This window comes from Aquila chrysaetos, chromosome 7 (assembly GCF_900496995.4).
Source record: "Aquila chrysaetos chrysaetos chromosome 7, bAquChr1.4, whole genome shotgun sequence".
NCBI lineage: Eukaryota > Metazoa > Chordata > Aves > Accipitriformes > Accipitridae > Aquila > Aquila chrysaetos.
Genome location: NC_044010.1, coordinates 44,730,327 through 44,743,762, shown reverse-complemented (window position 1 = coordinate 44,743,762; position 13,436 = coordinate 44,730,327). Strand labels below are relative to the sequence as shown.

The following is a 13,436-nucleotide window of genomic DNA, read 5'->3' as shown; positions in this document are numbered from 1 at the left end:
TGTTGAGTGGGTAGAGCGAGGGAATGGGATCAAGGCTTTTAAATTTTTTTCCTCTCTCGGCACAGCCAAGCTCATCTCACCTCCTGGGGGTTTCACGTGCTCTGTTAGCATTAGTTTTATTTATTCAGCACCTATGGCCACAGGACCATCCCAGATGGGAAACGCTCGCCAAGCTCTATGGAGAATAACTTACAGAGGAAGCTTCGTGTGGATGTGGTCAATGCAGGTAAACCTGGGCTTCTCATCAGAAGAGTTACCCTCTTCCCCTCTCCAAGGAAAATGATACTGTCGATGAACAAATTGCTAAATAAACTATTTGTTGATTGTGGCTGGGATGGGTGTTACTCGGAGAGCTTTGTATGGGACAGGTGCAGCTATAAGGGGATTATAAAGATGCAGTCTCTGTTCTGAAGCCTTCACAGCCTAATTTTAGGCTTTTCTCAACTGGGTGGTAATCAACACGGCAAGTCATGGCTGAGAAAAGATGAGAACTCCAGTAAGAGGCAGGTACCATGTGCTTTGGTGGCCCTGAGTTGTGACATGGCTGTGATGTGGGCTACTTAATTCACCCGGGGTCTGTGACTCTTCCCAAGGGCTTGTTTATAAACAAAACCTCTGCTGAGATCAAGAGAAGCTACATTTTGTGACGGGAAGTTGTTCAGGTATGAACTGGTAAGAGTAACCCGAGAGAACATTACGTGTGTGTTGGCTCCTTAAAAATATTCCAGTAGTGTCTGCTTCATGCTAGTCCTAAACTGTTTTTTCTGGCTTGCTGCCTCTGTTGACATTTTGCCTCAAACTGTAATCCACAAGCAGTTAAAGCTTTGCACAAACCTCTCGCAAAGGGTCTGCTTTCAAGCAAGGAAGGAGCTGCCCGACTGTCTGCGCGCCACGGTCTGAAAACATTCCTCTGAAGCATCCCGCTCTTCTGCGGGATTATTTCTCTAGCTCTTACTCTGCTCCCCTCAGTTCACCCTGCGCTGCTTGCTGCTCTCCTCTGTGCTTGCTCACGTTTCGAACCGAGCAAAAGCCTCACTGGGAGCTTGTGACGAGAGCAGCACGTCCAAGCTGGTGCCTGTACTGGAGGGTCTGGCTGGTGCCTGGGCTTTCACCAGAACTCAGCTGCGCGGGGAGCTTGTTGGAAAAGGACTAGACAGGGAAGGTCTAAGAAGGTCTGTTCAAACAGATGATAAATCCTACATTCAAATTAAGCTTTGCTACTGCTTTCAATGTAGCAAAGGGAAGCTGTACCAGAAAACAAAGCCTCTCAAGGTTCGGTAAGCTATCAGAACTCAAAGATGGGGGCTGGGACTCTTTTGGGGCTCTGAAGTGTCACCAACTCACCAGTAGCTCAGTGCATGACTTTGGTTTGAGTGGGTACGGCCCTGGGGTTTCTCCCCAGAAGGATGCTGTTGCAGACTCTCAACTGCCTTTCTAAGGCACCTGGGGACCTTTGGTAAATGGGCTCTGTGGAGCCAGCACGTACTGAGGAGAGCTTTGAAAGTGCTTCTGTTTCACCTGAGCTTCCCCTGCAGTCAGGTGAGCCTGGCCACTTGACATGTAAATTCATTTCTTGGAACTTTAAAAACTACTGATTTAAAGTTAGAAAATTGTCATCTTCTACTGCTGAGTACAGAGCATGAAGAGAACTATTGAAAACTTTTCAATGGTCCTGTTTCCCTCACCACCTCCAGTGTATAATTCCTCCCTGATGTCTGTGTGGCACCCCATTTAGTGCTAATGGGGAGAACAGACTGTATTAGCCTTTTTGCTCATGTGTTCCTGTTATGCAGCTCTACTGAATGCAGTATCACACTCAGCATTGCACCTTCACAAAAGACACAAATTATCCCAAAGAAGCAACAGCCAGAAGTGGCAAATCCTCCTGCTGCAGTATTGGCATGCGTTATCGGATTTAGCAAGCAGGTTTGTTGTTATCCTACTGTGCTGGCTTTCAAAACAAAGACTGCAGCAAAAGAATCTGCTCTTGATCTGTGTTACAGAGGAGAAATAAAAACTGCTCAGACTTCCTGGGATGGCAGAATACCTACCCAGGCTCCATCGGGTCCAAACAGCTCTAAAAAGTTGCCAATAAATTCCCTGGACTTTTCTTCCCATTTCTGAATGAGGTCATGGCTCTTCTCTTCCACCTTGTAAACAAATTCTTTTGATTTTTCCTCCACATTCTTGACTTTTTCTTTCATTTTATCCACTTGGTTTTGAAAGCGGTATTTCTTCTCCTGTTTTAAAAGTGTGGACAGAGATTAATATATAGGGACTTGGAAATAATCAGCCAATGACAGTTGAGAAGAAGAAAAAAAATTGCATTAATGTACCCTAATACATATGGCCTTGGTTAACTATTCCCACGTTATTTTTATAAATGCAAATTTAACATTTGTGGAACGAAGTGCAGAAGGTACATATTGAAAAGACTGTCTTGTGTGATTACTGTGTTTAATCCAGTACATGAATCTTTCCATATTTTCAAGCTGAATGCACTTTGAAAATTATATGAGTCTTATGAAGGATACAAGTGAGAAATTAACAGCTCAAACTTAGCAGTAAGCAAAAGGCGAATCTCCCTGGGTTTCCTAGCAAACGCAGCCCACTGCTGACTTCCCAGCCTGGATTTTAATGGGGACCAAAATGCCTCTTTGGTTGGATTTCTGCAGAGCAGAAGGAAAACTCTCTTCACCTCCAAGCCTGGCTAATACAGGAGCTTCGGGCTGCCACAAAGATGTGTGTAGGCCAGTGGCTTGGGGCCAGCAAACTTCATAGGAAAGAGAGCAAACTCCTAATTGCTAAGTCACACAGAAAAAGAGAGGGACAGAAAAGATAATGTTAGGGAGCTCTCGTTGGGCCAAGCTTCTAAAATACTCCAGGGTTAAAGGGCTTTTGTCCCGAAACGTGTCTGTGCTCTGCAAACGTACGGTACACCCAGCTAACTAACGCTGCGCCCTTGAAAGTGTCATGGTCTCTGTAGAAGCACAGACCACTATCGGCTTTTAATTTCCTGTGAACTTCATTTAATGGGCACTTGAATTTACTTTTAAAGCAAATATTGTTTAGTGCTAAGGTGGGTTTTATTGTAGCTCGTGAATCACTAGAAGAACTGTCTTTGTCAGCCGCAAGGCCAAACAAAATCCTCAGTGTCCAAAGAAACTGAACTCACTTTGCACCTAACAGGTGATCAACACTTCCTTTAACGAGGAAACCTGTGCTTTGGTGAAATCCTTGGTGAAATCCTGTGTTTTTAATTTTGAAACACAAGCAGTCTCTGGTGCAAATTAGTATTTCTGCATTTAAATTACTATAAGCTAAATAACCAGACGCCAGGAGGGACTTCAGGATACATCACTGTCTGAGACTGGGGGGAGCATACCTTATGCAACAGTATCTTAACGTCAGAGCTGCTAAAGGATAAATTTGAGAACACCCAAGGCATCCAGCATGCCTTAATTTAACGGGTATTTGCAATAGTGATCCTTCTGGGTGGAGTACTTATGAGCAGGATTTTTTAGAGGTGTAGAAGACTGGGGAAAAAAAAAAAAAGGCACAGTGACGTAAATATTTATGCCCTATGATCTGTGATTTATCTGCCAGACTTCAAAATAAGAAACAAGCAAACAAAACCCTCATGAAATGCCACAACTGAGTCCTTTACAAGGGGGTGTCCCAGCTCCAGGGAGGGAGGTGGCAAGTCCTGCTGTGAGCCAGCCCAGTCACAAGAGAGGTTTCAGTTGTGTGGGTTATCTCGAGGCCTTAAGACTTGAAATAGTGAAGGAAAATAAACTTTTGTTTCTGTTAAGTGTTTACTCGCTGGAGGATAAGGTGCAGTTCTGTATGTGGAAGCTGAATAATTTGAGCCATCCTTTCAAATGGTGCTTTTGCCCTACCTATTGTGGCTTCTGAGCTCTTCAGCATCATTTCCATACCAGCTTCCTAAAGCACTTCCTTGTCTTTTAAAAACCATTTTAGCTTTCTCTAGTAATCTCGCTGCTCAGCGGTTGGGGGGTTTTTTTGTTGTTGTTGTTTTTATCCTGTCGCATTGTATGGACAGTTTGGCTATCAAAATCTTTGCTCTCTGTGCTGCCTTCTCACAATGGGAATAAAGAAATCATGTCTTGGGTGAGTGGCTGAGAAGCCTGCGGGGGGGGGGGGGGGCGGGGGCTCCTTCTTAGTGTGTCATCAAGTCACCTACAACTCAAGGAAGAAGGAGGAGCAGCAGCTTTGTTAGAAACATGAAAACATAAGATGGAAACGAAGCTGCTAATTAATAGGAGCAATTAAAACTACCCTCAGCTTTCCAGTTTCTTTTACCTTAAGTTCTTCCCAGCTATTTTAAAAGCAGCAGGAGGAAGATCTCCTTTAACCTTTACTCTACATTCAGGGTCCTAGGAGAAGAGTGTTTTGGAAGCAAATGCAGGTCGGTATACTTACATTTATAAAACTAACATTCAGCTCTTTGGCGGTGTATCCTCGTTGGAGGTTGCGCCGGGCGTACACGTCGTAGTCCCGGACGATCCTTGTGATGATATCCGATGTGGAGATACCTTCGGTTCTCTGCGTTGGTACGAACATTCCTGAGCAAAGTGGGAAAAGAAAGCCCTCTGAGAAAGCACGGCAGGACCAGGCGCTGCGGCAGGTAGCTGAGGATGAACACAAAAATGCCTGACCAATGGTAAGAGACTTGCAATTCTGCCTGTCTTATTCCTAGTTCTTCCTGATGTCCCTGTGTGAGCTTAGGGAAGGTGCTAGGTTGCTATACCGTTCATTTTTCCTCAAGTCTTCAGAAAGGCTGTAACTTGCCCTGTTCACAGTGTCAGGCCGTGATGTGGAAGTTATTAGACTGGCAGGGGCTCCCGAGCCGGGAAGGCTAAACCTCGCAGTTGTGGCAATTCACTGAGCAGGTCTTTCCATGCGCGTAGCCCTTATTTAATGTCGTATGAAAGAGCAGGGGGGTTGGCTTCCACTCCTGCTATTGAAAGGCCGTTTGCTGCTCTCCTGCGTGTTTCCACCCTCCCCTCCCCTCCTGTGCTGCACCATCGGACGGTCTTTGCTCTGCTGAGTAAAACAGAGCAGCCTCTGGCCTTGGCCAAAGCCAGGAAGCGCCTTCAGGTAAAAGATGCGTTACAATAACTGGAAAACACCCTGGAGGTGCCAGTAGCTTGTAACAAGAAGGCGAAGTGTAATGGTAGCGTGAATAAACACGGCTGTACCGTGGGGACTGAGGGTATCAGTCTCCATAGACCTCATTTCATGTCCGCCTGGCCACGTCAGTGGCTGCATCACCACTCTCCCTGCCCCGACAGATCCGTCCCTAAGAAAACTGGCCATTTATTAAGACTGCTTGTATTTTTCCTCAACACAGCTGAGGTATAGATTGCTTTTTTAATTGCTCCTCATCAAGACAGGGTCATCTGAACTGCTAATGCAAGTCACAAAGGCAATAATAGCAGAGTGCTAGCACACCTTGGTTTAGTAGATATTCAGGGCTACAAAAAATTACTACTATCAGATATACATAATTGCAACATCAAGCTGCTGATGAGAGCGAGCTGCGAGATAAGACTGGAAGTGGTTTTGTGGAAAAAGTAGTGCTTTGTCTTAAAAGGGTGCTATAGCTGCTGGCAAATTAATCCTCACGCGATCGCTTGAAGTAGGCAGGCATTGCTAGCTAATTTCACAGGGTTAGAAAAAGATCTGGGGAAGGAATTAAGAAGCTTAGCAGACTCTTGTGACTAAATGCTATTTGATATTTTTTTCTTTCTGATCTCTAATTAATATTCTGCTAAAAAATAGATTATTTTAATCATGAGCAGAGAGGTTTCCCTGATTGTGCTTTTCAGGCTTGCAGCAGTCACTCAGAAAACTATTTTTGGAAGCAATGAAACCCACTTTGAGCCAGAAACCTTTATAGATAGGAGCTACAAGAATACATGAACAAAATCCAAACCCTACCCTTGCCAAGCCAAAAGCGGAATTGTTTTCAAGTAGATGCACAAACCCACGAATGAGAACATTACCCTTAGTCACTGATTTTGCTTTCGTATGCTTCATGTGTTAGACCGATTCATGTTTTCCAAGCTACTGTTCACAGATGTGCAGAGGTTTAGTCAGCACACCCTTACCCAGCTCACCATTATCCCTACGTCCTCCCACCTACTGAAGGGAGCGGGGAAATGGGAGCCCATGGGAATCTACACAAGGAGCTCCACAATTCCAGTCTGCTTCTCTGCTTCACAACAACCTGATGTGGGAAAATGGGAGTACTGGAACTAAGGAAAATGCACCAATGCATCCACAGCATTGGTCTATTTAAAACAAAAACCCCTAGGAGAAAGGGGGAAATCGCTATTGTAATAATGTTGGTCTGGAGCGTTAGGACTATTACAGCACTAGATCTCAAAAATAAGGTAACATTATTCCTGGTTTATACGTAACAAAATTCAACCATAAAAGACTAAAGTCACTTCTCCAGCAGTGATAGACACAGGACAGACCACAAGTCCCTGAAGCTGTAAATCCATACTCTTGTGCAACATTTGAATTTGTCATCAGGACACGTGCGCGCTGACCCGTGCCCAACAACAGCAGAGAAGGATGTGCCAGGTTTGGGCGCTCTCCAGCTCAGTCTGCTAACGATGCAGTGACGCCAAGGGCTGCTGTCACGTTGTCCTGTGCACTCCCCACCTTACAGAAGAAAAGCAAAATAGCTGCCTGTCCAGCACATACGCTGGATGTCCCTCGGTGACCCGTCCTTACCAGAGGTATGTTTTTGCTCCTTTGCCTAGTGAAGTAAGCTGGTGCTGGCTCTGAAACTGTAGAACAGCAGTTCCCAAAGGAGGGTTTTGAGTCTGACACCACAGTGAGGTTTGCCAGTGGAAAAAGATTAAGAACCGCTGCTATAAAAAGCTTATTCTTTCAGATCAGGTCAATACCTGGTTGTCTGCTGTCATTGTATAGCTTGAGAAGGTCAATTTGCGTGACAAATTACCATCAAGTAGATTTGTTCTGGAATTTTTTTAAGCCTCTAATAAGCATGTTTATGTAGACCAGGAAGAGGATGGATTCACCAGGCTTCAAAGCAGTACCTCCAGGGAGCAGGAGAAGAGAGGTGTGATCAGTTCCTCCTCCCGCATTGTTCACTGCATTAGGATAGCTGCTGCTGGCAAACAGCGGTTTAACATTATCTCCTCAGATTTAATTCAGCTTCCTTCAACTGAAGAGATACAAACTCCTGGTGACTTCAGCATGTTCGTGTTCAATGTAATATGGTAGTCAACCCAATTGCTAAATAGTCATGGCAAATGAATTACTCTGATGCCGACTTAAACCCTCTGCCAGTGTAGTGAAATGCAATGAAATCCTTGGTGCAAATCAGAAGTGGATCCTAATGACTCCTGAAGGCTGCCTGTGCTTGCCTGTGTTCAGGACTGGGCTGAGTCAAGGAGTCCTCAGTTCGTGGTTATCAACAAACAACTGAAGTTGGCTGGGCTGCTGTCGGAACTAAACTCATTTTCATCCCTTCAAAGCTCTTAGTCAAGCACCCTAAAATTATTTTAAGAACCCAGATGGGACTCTTTCGTGACAGATCTGAATGGTTTCCTGAGGGTTATGGCAGGAATTCAGCCAAGGACATCCGTTGTGGTTTTACAAAGTTAATCTTTCTGCTGAAGTCAGCAGTATCTACCATTAGGGTGTGTATCGGGTTTGTGTGGCAAGGTTTTGGTAGTGGGGGGGCTACAGGGGTGGCTTCTGTGAGAAGCTGCTAGAAGCTTCCCCCATGTCCGACAGAGCCAATGCCAGCCGGCTCCAACACGGACCCACTGCTGGCCAAGGCCAAGCCCATCAGCGATGGTGGTAGCATCTCTGGGAGAACACATTTAGGGAGAGGGAAAAGTTGCTGCACAACAAAAAACTGAAGCTGGAGAGAGGAGTGAGAACATGTAAGAGAAAACAACCCTGCAGACCCCCAGGTCAGTGCAGAAGGAGGGGAGGAGATGCTCCAGGCGCCGGAGCAGAGATTCCCCTGCAGCCCATGGTGATGAAGACCATGGTGAGGCAGGCTGTCCCCCTGCAGCCCAGGGAGGTCCACGGGGGAGCAGATCTCCACCTGCAGCCCGGGGAGGACCCCACGCCAGAGCAGGGGGATGCCTGAAGGAGGCTGTGACCCCGTGGGAAGCCCGCGCTGGAGCAGGTTTTCTGGCAGGACTTGTGACCCCGTGGGGGACCCACGCTGGAGCAGGCTGTGCCTGAAGGACTGCAGCCCGGGGAAGGGACCCACGCTGGAGCAGTTCGTGAAGAACTGCAGCCTGTGGGAAGGACCCACGTTGGAGAAGCTTGTGAAGGACTGTCTCCTGTGGGAGGGACCCCACGCTGGAGCAGGGGAAGTGTGAGGAGTCCTGTCCCTGAGGAGGAAGGAGCGGCAGAGACAACATGTGATGAACTGACCCCAACCCCCATTCCCCGTCCCCCTGCGCTGCTTGGGGGGAGGAGGTAGAGGAAATTCAGAGTGGAGTTGAGCCTGGGAAGAAGGGAGGGGTGGGGGAAAGGTGTTTTTAAGAGTTAGGTTTTATTTCTCCTTATCCTACTCTGATTTGATTGGTAATAAATGAAACTAATTTCCCCAAGTCAAGTCTGGTTTGCCCATGACAGTAATAGGTGAGTGATCTCTCCCTTATCTCAACCCATGAGCCTTTCATTCTATTTTCTCTCCCCTGTCCAGCTGAGGAGGGGAGTGATAGAGCAGCTTTGGTGGGCACCTGGTGTCCAGCCAGGGTCAACCCACCACAGGGTGTAAGACAACATGATATTACCTCTACTGCTTCTCTCCCAGCAGCTGTGGTCAAAAGGCAGGAAAAGAATTTGAGCTGAGGCTGAAAAGGTGCTAAAAAGGTAAAGCTGCCCTTACCTGCCTCCTTTATGTGTTTGTATACATCATCCGAGCCAGCGGAGGAGTACGGGATGTCATCGTGGGCTACAAAGTCAATCTGCCAGTGAACAGAAGAAGAATGACATGCCACCATCACTGAATTTTGGTTCAGTGGGGGGTCATTGTGGAGGATCATCTCTTTTCTCAACTTCAGCTGAATTGCTTTTGACATTCTCATCCTAAAGTCATCACCTAGAATATTGCACTAGATTTAGGCCTACAACTGCTATGTTGCAAGATCGATTACGAAAGAACAGAAAGCTTGTCTCCAGAAGCACTGCCGTTAACACATCACTCTGGCTGGCTCTGTGTGATATTCTGCAGAAAACTTAAGACACCCGTTCCTGCTTTTATTGCTACTGGAAGAGCTAAGTCAAGTGGCAAAGCCTTGCCTTTCAAAACCATGGAGGCAAGATTACTGATTCTGCCTCCTTGGGGCTGTGCATATATATACCTGCATACCTAGTACTGTCAAGCTCTCCTTTCATCACCCAGTGATGTGGACACTAAAATACATCCTAGTTAATTATGCTTTTGTTAAGATTCATACAGATTGCAAGTCAATAGCATGTAAGAAATTCTGTCCTGCCTTTTAGAGCACGCATGACATTTTTATGTATTTCTGGCCAATTATTGCACCTGTTGATGTTAATAAGAAACATGCCTTTAATTCAGGACTTTAACAGGACTTTAGTCACTGTGTGATAACTTTCCTGGTTCATGATCTCCTTTCCTGAAAGTTAATTTGTGAAGAATTCTTCAGTGTTATTTTGTCATTCAAAAATCCCACTACAGAAATCATCCCAGCATATTGAGAAAAAAAGGCAAGACAAATACAACATTTTCTGACAAAGATGGAGGCAAGCAATGCCACGTACCTAATTTCAGTGACTGGAATTAACTGAATTAAATAATTTGCTCCAGCTAATAGAATTTCACAGACTTGCTGTTTATTCTCAACTGTCAGTCTACAAAGGGGAAGGGAGGGATAAGGGAAGAAACGTACCTTATGTTTTTCAAGGAACTCGGGTGTCAGTGTCCAGGGTGCATCTCTGATGACCTCATCCACATAACGACAGTGTCTGAGGGCTTCATATCGCTCAGTTTCATTCATCACAGTGAAGCCTTTGAATTTATGAGTTAAATCATCACTGCAAACTAAAATATGGAAGTATCAACAAAATGGCTCCACAATTAGTAGCATTAGCATGACCAGCAGTTGATTATTTCCTGATAATTCCATTAAGCACTTAGTTACTAGCTAATTTTGGGGTGCTTCAGGGCATCTTAGAGTTCTGCTCAGGGCTGGCCAGTAGAACCATAGACTTCTGAGAGATCCTTCCCTTTCTGAACCTGCAGCCAGAGCCCAAGTGAGATACTGTAGGACATCTCAGGTTGTACAGTATGCACATGTTGAGGCAACTCAATCCCACAATAAGTGGGGATTTCACAGGCTGTGAAATTTCGGGGTCGATGGCCAATGCTTTATAAACAATCAAAAAGTGCAGTGTCGACAATCACAGAGCGCTCGCAAACTTCATGTATCACAAAATGGTCAAGGCGGGACGGAAGGCACCACTGGACATCACCTAATCCAGTCCCCCTCCTCACAGCAGGCTCAACTACAGCAGGTTGCTCAGGGCCATGTCCAGTTGAATTTCCAAAGATGGAGATCCCTCAGCCTCTCTGGGCCTCCTGTTCCTGCTTTTTGGTCTTATGTAAACAACGCTTTAAATGATGAATTTGCCAACAAAGCTCTCAATCACAGCAGAACAGTTTCTCACTAACTAAACACTGATGGCAAACAAGTCACGGCAGATTTTATAGGAATCTGTCTCTGAGTTTAGCTTTGAGTTCAGCAGATTTCATAGAAAGAGAAGTAAGGCTTGTGCCATGTTGAAATGGGAAATTGCAGAAGGAAGCCCTGTGGAAAGGACTGGGAGAAGCCGTATGCTCTAGTGGAATGAGCAGAGTTAAAAGTCCAGAAATCCTGCATCTTTAACTCTGGATGTGCCGATACTTTGTCACATTGCTTTTAAAATGAGGGGAAGCAACACCCATGTTACCAGAGGACTATAAAAGTTAGGTATTATCTTTCTAGCCATGTAACATTGTGTAAAACCCTGTGACCTGTCCCCACAACTGTAACTCTGTCCAATATTATAGCTATGATAGTCATTTGACATCCCACGTGGAATAATTTGATACCCATTTACAGCTGGGTTGACAGTGGTTGTCCCTCAGCACAGGTCAAACCTGTGCCTTTGGTTCTCACTTGTCAGTGACACCAGGACAAATAGTAAATGTACTTGACAAATGATAAATGCAACATTATTAGTGCTGCAGGGAAGTGTGAGAGCAGGCCTACAGCTGCTGCTGCTTTCTAATTTGAAAACATCAACCTATCAGGCAAGGTGCTGGCAAAGATGCAGTCTTTTTTTGAGATCTAAAATGGATGGTCTTGCTGTGATGGTCGTTAAGGACCTTTAAAGTAGGAAAAATGTAGGAAGGCTTAGATAGCCTTGGAGTTCATGCAAAATTCAAAGCCAGATAATAATATACATATGAATTTCAGCTAGCAAAATGGTGCTCTATCTTATTATGTCATTTTTGATGCCTGCTGACAAGAAATTTAATGGAGATCAAAGCATTTTCAGTAGAAAGATCCCTTCTGAGATTGTAGTTATATTTTTTTTTTTACAGCCTTTATGTCATCTTAAAGCTACCCTCTCCTGGAAGAAAGGGTCTACTAAAATTATTGGAAAACAGTAATTTTTGCTTGAATTCTGTAGAAAGGTTTGATTTTATTTTTTGATTACTGTTTGTTCGTGTACAGTACAGACACAATATCTCTGTATTTTCTTTTGATTCCATCATTCTGCTTTAATGACTGATTTGGGAAGGTGTAAATGGCCTTTTTAAAAAAAAAAAAATCTTAGCTCCAAATAATTGTCTTCATAATGAGAAATAAAAGGGGTTGGTTGTGGTGCCCACAAAGACACATGACACCAGTGCTTTTGCAGCACAAATTGTATGTGGGTGTGGAAAAGTGCCCATTTTTTAAACATGCTAAGACACAGTGCCTTGCTGGGAAAAGGTGCTGATGAGTGCTGGCTGCTTTGTCCTTCACTCTAAATATAAGGGCAAAGTGAAGCTATGCCATGAATTTCAAAGGAGCCCCAGAGCTCCTTTCCTGATCTGGGACACCCCCTACTCCTTTAAAAGCAACAACGAAACCTATGTAACTTGCATTTTTTTTTAAAACCTCACAGTCTTGCACCTCCACTTGCTTCTTCTGCAAGCTATCTGGCTCAGCAGGAAGACAAGAGAGTCCTAAATGTTTCCTTCATAACAAAGGGATGTCTCCTTTCCCTCCTAGGAAGCTCCATGGGAATTGCCACAATTGATAAGAGTAAAACCAAAAAGTGTGTTTATAAGGCGATTTTGCTTTTCTTTCTTGTTTGGTCTTTCCCCCCCCCCTTTCAACTGATTTGGGACAAAGAGGCAAAATAATGCATCTTACAAAGTGTCCAAAGGCTGCATTCGCATTTGCTTTATCACCACTGCTGTAAACATTTGAGCGGCTGAATGTCGCTGTGAAATGTTTATGCGAGGTATATCTCAGCCCCAAAGGGGCAGGGAAACTGGAACTGAAATGCATGTTTTATGAGGCCTCACGAGAGCAGGGCTGGCACATCCAGCTAGGCAGGAAAGATCCACCCTCCGGTGACTCCTCCGGCACGTACCAACTGCTGAACAGCTGTTAGCCAGCCACACAGCAAAAACCAGAAGATATTCACAGCAAAAAAACTGATAAGAAAGTAACCTGCCCGGGGACGCTTGTGAGCTGAAAACTACGTTCAAATCATGACCTACATTTGGGTCTTCATTGATAACGGGCCGGATTTAGCTTCTCTGCTGATGTTGAAGGCTGGGTCTGCACACACAGTACAAACCTGGCAGCCAGGGGCCGTGGGCTGTGCCTGGCTGGCAGAGGGACCGAGGAGCCAGAAATAAATGAGCGGTTGATCTCATTCACTCATCTCCATCTCTGAACAATTTTGAGCGAATAACTCAAAAAGGTAAATTATTCATATGGAGCTATTCTAAGCTCAGAGTCATGCAGGCACCTGCTTTAACTAGAATGGGAATTGTGCCTGTGCTGCCGAGGGCAGAATGTGACTTTTACTTTAATTGATGCAATTGTAAGATGTAATTCAAGGCAAATCGCCTATAGAAAGCCTCCAGAGTGAAAGTAGCATTCAAAGTCATAGCGTATAAACAGCTGGGGGTGCAAGCACAGCAATAACTCTCTGATACTGAAGCACCGAAGCAAAAATCCAGCGCAATAAATAACTGATCTTACCTCCTACTAGTAAGTAGCTATTTGGGAATAGAGTTTTGGCTTGCATAAGAGCTCTAGCATGGCCAGAGTGGAAGAGGTCGAATATCCCATCTGCATACACTCTGACAGGTCTGTCAACTGTGGAGAAAGAAA

General features: G+C 45.0%; 1 protein-coding gene across 5 annotated transcripts in view; it reads right to left on the bottom strand.

Annotated features, from left to right (window-relative positions):
• The window catches only part of PCYT1B (phosphate cytidylyltransferase 1B, choline), a 44,200-nt gene that overhangs the window by 6,308 nt on the left and 24,456 nt on the right, over positions 1 to 13,436 (bottom strand). For 3 of the 5 annotated variants that reach the window (XM_030019532.1, XM_030019531.2, XM_030019530.2), the window contains exons 3-7: positions 13,305 to 13,421; positions 9,945 to 10,096; positions 8,918 to 8,996; positions 4,444 to 4,652; positions 2,052 to 2,240 (exon numbers count right to left, since the gene is read on the bottom strand). In XM_030019532.1, the coding sequence (XP_029875392.1) occupies positions 2,052 to 2,240; positions 4,444 to 4,652; positions 8,918 to 8,996; positions 9,945 to 10,096; positions 13,305 to 13,421 (746 nt within the window). The remainder of the gene's footprint in view (positions 1 to 2,051; positions 2,241 to 4,443; positions 4,653 to 8,917; positions 8,997 to 9,944; positions 10,097 to 13,304; positions 13,422 to 13,436) is intronic. The other 2 variants (XM_030019534.2, XM_030019533.2) reach the window with 1 other exon arrangement.